Consider the following 7,143-nt stretch of genomic DNA (forward strand, 5'->3'; position numbering starts at 1 on the left):
CTATTCATCTTTATCCAATCTTTGATAAATATCTATCCATCTTTATCCAATCTTTGGTAAATATCTATTCATCTTTATCCAATCTTTGATAAATATCTATTCATCCTTATCCGATCTTTGATAAATATCTTCCATTTCATTCCCTATATATATGTTGAAGCTTGAAACAAAATCTCACCCAACACACCCACCCAAACCCGCGGCCACTAGAGGAGAAGGAGGAGAAGAGATTTTCTTCATTTCTTGCTTGATCGTTGATTCAACAGTTGCTGCTTGAAGGTATCGAGGTATAGTCGCTAATCCTTACCTCTGATCGTCTTTTCCATAGCTTTTCTCTATGTCTTTTTGTGCTCTTAGTTTTGAGGTTTTTGCAAAACTATCTAGATAACTTCATCTTTTTATCTAAACTTATTCCCTACGTGCCCCTGAGCATGTTTAGCGGATTACATTTCGCCGATTCTCGCCGAAATGCCGCCGAGTTTCAATTCTGCTCATAATACTCATTTTTGGCTAAAGTTCCAACCTTTGGGCTTAAAACCCTCGACTGAGTTTAGCGTTAGTAAGATTAGTCGTCATAATCGTCGTTGGTATCAACCTCATCTAATTTGTTTTTCGAAATTCTGATTTTGAGTTTCTGAGCTAAAAACATTGACCAAAATACCCCTGCGACAGTTTTCGATTCGATAATTTTTCTGAGAGTTTCCCTGGCCTAGATATCACCTAAGAATACCTAGGGATCGATTTAGATCGAAGAAAAAGTTCGGAAACCTTATTTTACATAGTGGCCGAAACCTATTGCTTAGGGTACCGTGTCCAAAAATAATTTTTGGGTCTCTATGACCTGAGCCATTGTGTAGCTCTTTCGATTGTCGAAATTTTGGCGCTGGTTTCGTGTCATTCCGAGTTCTGTAGCTCGAGTTATGCTCGTTTTAGCGAACGAAGTTCTGTTGTCAATTCATGCCTAACGAGGAACTCTGAAGCTTTAAAAGCTTTCTTTCCGGTTTCGATTAGCGTTATTAGATAGTGTTACTTCTAGTAGGGCTTGTGTTGATGATTGCGTTTCCTTGTTCTAGGTTCACAACTTCCATGCCCAACTTCTACTCACGAAGGTAAGGGTAACTCAGTTTTAGCGCGTCTTTGAGTCCTGCCTGCTTTTATCGCACTGCCTGCGTTTGAGATGAAGATATTTATATTGATTGACATTGGATCATGATTTTTATGCTTGCAATGTTGTATGCTTGCTTATATTGACTGTTTCTGAGGCTTGTGCCAAATGTTTTCTGAAGGCTTCAGCCGAGTAAACTTATTGAGACGTGTGTCTCCGTTTTCTGAGAGGCTTCGGCCGTTTACTGGTTTTTGTCATTACTGCTTCCTAGAGGATGGAACATGTGGTTACTTTGGATTGGTCCTTGGTTGAGCTTTGTTGTTGTCTGACTTGGCATATAGGGCTTGGTCTTGAAGTGGCAATGTAGTGGTGATTGTCCCACGTGATTGTCCCGTCTTTTAAGGCGTTATAAAGTGGCGGTGTGGTGGTGATTGTCCCACGTGATTGTCCCGTCCGTAGTGGCGTTAAGTGGCGGTGTGGTGGTGATTGTCCCACGTGATCGTCCCGTCTTGAGAGACGTTGCTGATCGATCCATTTTGGTAGTAGCATATAGTTGCATTATAGGAAACTAACACCTGACCCTATGTTGTTGGATTTTAGTTATTGGTTTATTGATATCTGAATTGATAATATACTGTTGAAGTTTTTGATATCTGATTTGATGTTATATGTTAAGTTGTTGATATATGAGTTTAGTTATGTTGCTAGTTTATTTACCATGATAGGTAATTAAATTTGAATAGCATGATTTTCTCTTTCATACATGGTAATAGCATGGAGTTAACCCTTTCTATTTGCTACTTGTTGTTTGGGCGCTTAACGCCATTAGGCGATGGAGAGCCTTCCGCTGAAGCTTAGCCGTTCGAGTTGGAGACCGTGACCGTGGGCGGTCGTGTAAAGGTGGATGAAGCAGTTGCTTCTTCCTTTTGGTGGACTATGTCCGAGTTTCTTTCCCCATCTGAAAACTCTGTTGTTTAAACTTTATCTCCGCCACTGTTCCAGTGAGCGTACTTATTTTGGAAACCTGCTTACGATATTGTATGACACTATTATTATATGTCGGGAACGGGTTGTTGAATAAAGTCTATGTTATGTATTCAATTATGTTCAGTGTTTCGAAAAGGAAAAAAATATATTGTGTTTTCTTAGGATTACGAAATAGTCCTTAGATTTCGTTAGGTAACTAATGTGACTCCTCAGTTGAGAAATTGGGGCGTTACAAATATCTCAAAGGAGAAATGACTTGTGCGTCCTAAAACTGAGATTGACAGCGACTTCCAAAGAAGAACACTTAAAGAATATGGCAATTGTAGAACACGAAATGGAGCCCAATCTCCGAATTTAAAGATATTGAACTGGCGGGAAAATGATCTTTCACTTCCCGAGTGAGGGAAAAGACAACCTTTCGTATCCCATGATTCATCACTAGACCACCTATAGGAAGTCATACTAAATCAATCCTCATAGCCTAAAAGCCACAACATTCGTTAACTCCCACCAACGATAAAATTATGGTAAGATATGCCTCTTTTTATTCCGTGGGACCTCAAACAAGACATTAATATCTAAGGTAAAAACTATGGCAGTAGAAACTCGACCAACATTATCTCAGACACATCCTTGGGAAGCTTTTTAGCTCATTTATATACATGTTAAGAGGACACTCCTTAGTCACCCATTATCTTCTCAACCATAATCCTTATTTCTCTTCAGACTTGTTGGCTTGATTGCCGAAGAGTCTTACAGGTACTTACCTCTGGTGCCCACCTGATCACTGGATACGAGAAGAATAGACTCTTTGATGGAGAAGAAACCCTACCACCACTTTCCTATGTCCTATACTCAAGTTTAGATTTCCCTTACCCGTACAACAATCATTGAAGTAGAGTTTTCAAATGCTAATTTAAGAATAGAGAGACCTAAAAACACAATAAATAACAACGAGAGAAGTAAGTAAAAAATCTTAATGTTACAAGGGATACACAATAATATTTTTCAAAGAGTAATGATTTATATACACCTCACTTTCTCTTCCATCTCATTTCCACACATTTTTCTTTCTATCTCTCTCTACATTTCCTGTCACATCACACATCATATCACCCATTACTCTCATTTCTCTTCTTATTCAAGTGAGGTGGAGGTGGAAAAGATATGTGCACAAAACATTATTGTTTTTCAAATTGAGTATAATTTTCACGACTAACGGTGTAAAACCTATTTACACTAACATATAATCATTTGATGCCACATAATACAAGTCATTTACGTTCTACCAGTGTTGTCAAACTCGCGAGTTAACTCTTAAACTCGTACGAGTCTACGTTTCTCGGTGCCAAAAATGAGTTAGCTCGCAGGTAAACTCGAAATTTCCTTGACTCGAGCAAACTCGTGTCAACGAGTCAAGGAGGAAATTAGATTTTGCACTGACAACACACTTTTGTTGTTGTATCAAAGTATTCACACCGCTGATCGCCATAAGACTAATCACATTGAGACTCTAAAATTACATTAAGTGAGTAAGTCTCTCTCTACCAATCATTTTCCCATTAAATCCATTTAATTTGTTTGGGTTTACCATGGCACTTTTGGGTTTGACCCACTGACCAGTCCAAAACGACGACGTTAGTAGTTCAATATTCAACATTGTTCCTCAATTTCCCCCAAATAAATTCAATATATTAAGAGGGTTCAAATCTCAAAATCGCATCGTGTCCGTGACCGTGACTGAGCCTAATCCTCCTTCGCAAATTCAACTTCTCCCTCTCTGCTTCCAATTGCATCTTCAATCCAAGGCTTTTCAAGGGTTTAACATAAACCCTAAATTTCCCAATTTCTTCTTCTATACACTCTTACTGTCTCCGAAATTGCAAGCCCACGCACTCTCACCCCATGCCCTTAGATCTAATCAAGACTTTGCAGTCATTGGTAAGTTTTTTAGTTTCTTTTCGATTTTTTAGTTTTTTTTCGATTTGGGTTTTTGAAATTTTCACCCTAATTGGCTTTCTCTTTGCAATTCAAATCGGGATTGGTTAGGGTTTTTGCTTTATTAGTTGATATACTTGTGGGAAACCTTAAAAGTTGTGATCTTTGCATTGAATTCGATTCTGGGTAATCTAAAGTTTGGTTTTTTATTTCGATTTTTCGCAGAAGTGACGTTGGTGAGGTGAGGTGAGGTTCTTGGTGGAGCAATCTAAAGTTTGGGTTTTTTTGATTGCGATTTATCTCTGAAGTGGTGTTGGTGGGGTTTTATTCTTGGTGGGGTTTTGGGAATGAAGAATTGTAGTGATTTGGGGAATGATTTGTCGGGTTTTCGAGTGATATGAAGTGCTGAATATGAGCAATGGCGGTGGGAAGACTGGAAGACAACTTGAACAGCCTGCTGCCACATGGAGGAGGAGGACAGTGGGTGGTGGTGATGACTTTGCTCAAGCGGTTGCAAAGATTGCAGTAGCACAAATATGCGAAAGTGAGGGTTTTCCGGCCTTTCAGCAGTCAGCTCTTGATGCATTATCTGACATTACTGCTCGATTTATTTTGAATGTTGGGAAGTCCGCACATTCCTTTGCTAATCTTGCTGGTAGATCTGAATGCAATGTTTTTGACGTCATTCAAGGGTTAGAAGATATGGGATCAGCACATGGGTTTGGCGGTGCTTCGGATGTTGATCATTGCCTTGAAAGTTCAGGTGTTGTTCGGGAAATTTATCAATTTGTTAATGAGGGTGAACCCATTACGTTTGCGCACCCAATACCTCGATTTCCAGTTGTGAAAGAACGGGTGCTGCCTCCAAGTTTTTTGCTAAAAGGAGAAGAGCCACCCGGGGAGCATATTCCAGCATGGTTGCCCGCATTCCCTGTTCCACAAACTTATTCAGAGTCACCGTTAGGGAATGGAAGAGGGACAGAGCCTTGTGCTTCTAAATTTGATCAAGAAAGAGAGAATGGCAATGGGGAGAGACCTCTGTTGCAGCAGCAGATGGTCTCAAATATGTTTGAAAAGTCCACCGTGACTGACCCTGCAGATGCTAAGGCGAAAAGAGTAGCAACAGAAAGCAACCCATTCTTTGCTGCACCTTTGAAATTTGAGGAGAAGGAAGTTGCTTCTGTTGCCCCTCCAACTAAGCTCTTCAATGGTGTTGTAGCTTCTGATAATCCTGTGGTGGAAAATTTCGTTAAAAATGACTCAGTTTCAGTATTGGAGACCTTTGCTCCTGCGATTGAGGCCATGAAAAGCACATGCTGTGATTCCAAGGAAGATCAAACACATTTTCCTGTGAATGAGAAGCCTACTGTGCGTTTTAAGGTTGGGATTAAAAATAAATTCTTAGGAAGGTCGGTTGGCTTGATTCCACAAAAAGAGGAGCATAAAAAGACTTTGCCGTGGTTTGCGATGGAAGATGAGAAGGATGATAGGAAAAGAAGGGCTGAGAAAATTCTGAGGGAATCTCTGGAAAACCCAGATCAGCTTGTTCAGTTGTAAATTAGATTCTGTATACTTGATCAGGAGAATGTCAGGATAACTAGTTCTGAGACGTTGAAATCTAGCAAACTGTCTGCTTATGGGCATTATAGGATGGATTTTCTATTTTGCTAAGACATGTTCCTACTTTTACAATCTTTCAGGTATGTGTATGTCAATTGCTTGGTAGATTAATTTATGATTCTTTTTATTGAAGTTTGTTGGCACTCCAGATGGTCTTATTATGCTCTGATTAAAGCATATCTACTTCTGACTTGTGGCAGTTGCACTGAATAAATGTGCTAAACCCATTTATATTAATCATCAATGCTACTTCTACACTGTACTTTCTAGTTAAACTATTCCGGTTTAAAAAATAAATACTTGAACATCATGCCAAATGGCCAATAACACTAAATAACTCCCATTATTTCGAATCTCATCATATTAACTGAGGCAACTGAGAGCAGGTCATACTAATTTTGTTATAATAATCCTCTGCACATTTTCGTTGTAGAATGTTCATGTATGATCAAGTAGTTTCTAAATGTCATGCTCAATTACTACAGGGGAATTATTTGTTTTAGCCTGCATTGTGTATTTCCCAATATTTCTTTCTCATTATCATCACTCATTTAGCATAAGGTTCCTCTAAAGTAAGCCTTTCTGAAGTAAGGGCGTATCTGTCTTTTTTTTTTTGGAATGGCCACATATTTATTGATCAAAGAAATCATGGGGTTTGCACTCCCATTTTTTCTTCATTTTTGATGTTTTGAAGTCATTTTAACATTGTTTTCTATGTTCAATCTATAGCTGTTGTCTGCTCTACTCTATAGTTGCCTAAGAGGCTTGCTTTGGTCTGTTGAGGAGAAGATCGATAAAATATGAGTCGAATGGAAGATCTGATATTTTTTCAAAGTGGATTCATTGGATAGATTCCAATGATGTTTGTGTTTTATGTTTCTACCTCCTTGACTCCTAATGTTTTCCTCAAATTTCGCTTGACAAGGCTTGGTTATTGTTACGGTTGTGTGTTCTACTGTTTTCAGTTGAGATGTGCCTTGAACTTGCAACAACTTGTAAATTTTTGTTTTCCAGTATTACAGATTGTATTCATTCTGTCAGAAGGCATATTCATGCTTCAACCAAGTCCTAGATTAAGGAATAATTTCTGGATTGGATTAATTTTTGAATGTTTGTTCAGATAACTAAAATTGTCAACATGATTGCCCAGCAAGATTCCTCTTACCAATTTATATAAGCTGTATCTTTTAATCTACTATAATGAGTAAGGATCACATGGTCTATTCATGCACAATCCTAGTGTTTCAGCAGTATTTTAAAACTTCTCTATCTTTCTTGACGACCTTCTATTTTCATATGTTGAAATTACATAAAAAAAATTCTCATTTATTTTTCTTCGATTTTGTGTTATTTAGTGCATTTACGGCAAATATAGTTGTATATTAAGGTAACATCAATTGCCGGGAAGATTAAGCTCTGTCCATAAATTAAAACTTCAACCCAATATAATTGTCTATGCATATATGCGACAAGGAAGGAATATCATCTTGTTG

At 38.3% G+C, this 7,143-nt stretch overlaps 1 protein-coding gene across 2 annotated transcripts; it reads left to right on the top strand.

Annotated features, from left to right (window-relative positions):
- Positions 1–3,794: 3,794 nt before the first annotated feature.
- On the top strand, positions 3,795–6,818 carry LOC130728620 (transcription initiation factor TFIID subunit 8-like). Of its 2 annotated transcripts, XR_009015719.1 has the most exons (3): positions 3,795–4,033; positions 4,256–5,730; positions 6,380–6,818. XR_009015719.1 is itself a non-coding variant. In XM_057580134.1 (2 exons), exon 2 carries the CDS (start codon positions 4,442–4,444, stop codon positions 5,585–5,587), a length of 1,146 nt encoding a protein of 381 aa, XP_057436117.1. In that variant the 5' UTR covers positions 3,795–4,033; positions 4,256–4,441; the 3' UTR covers positions 5,588–5,842. The 2 variants fall into 2 exon arrangements, 1 of the variants encoding a protein (XP_057436117.1); XM_057580134.1 differs by lacking the exon at positions 6,380–6,818 and having other exon boundaries at positions 4,256–5,842.
- The last annotated feature ends 325 nt before the right edge of the window (positions 6,819–7,143 follow it).

This window comes from Lotus japonicus, chromosome 1, assembly GCF_012489685.1.
Source record: "Lotus japonicus ecotype B-129 chromosome 1, LjGifu_v1.2".
Lineage (NCBI taxonomy): Eukaryota > Viridiplantae > Streptophyta > Magnoliopsida > Fabales > Fabaceae > Lotus > Lotus japonicus.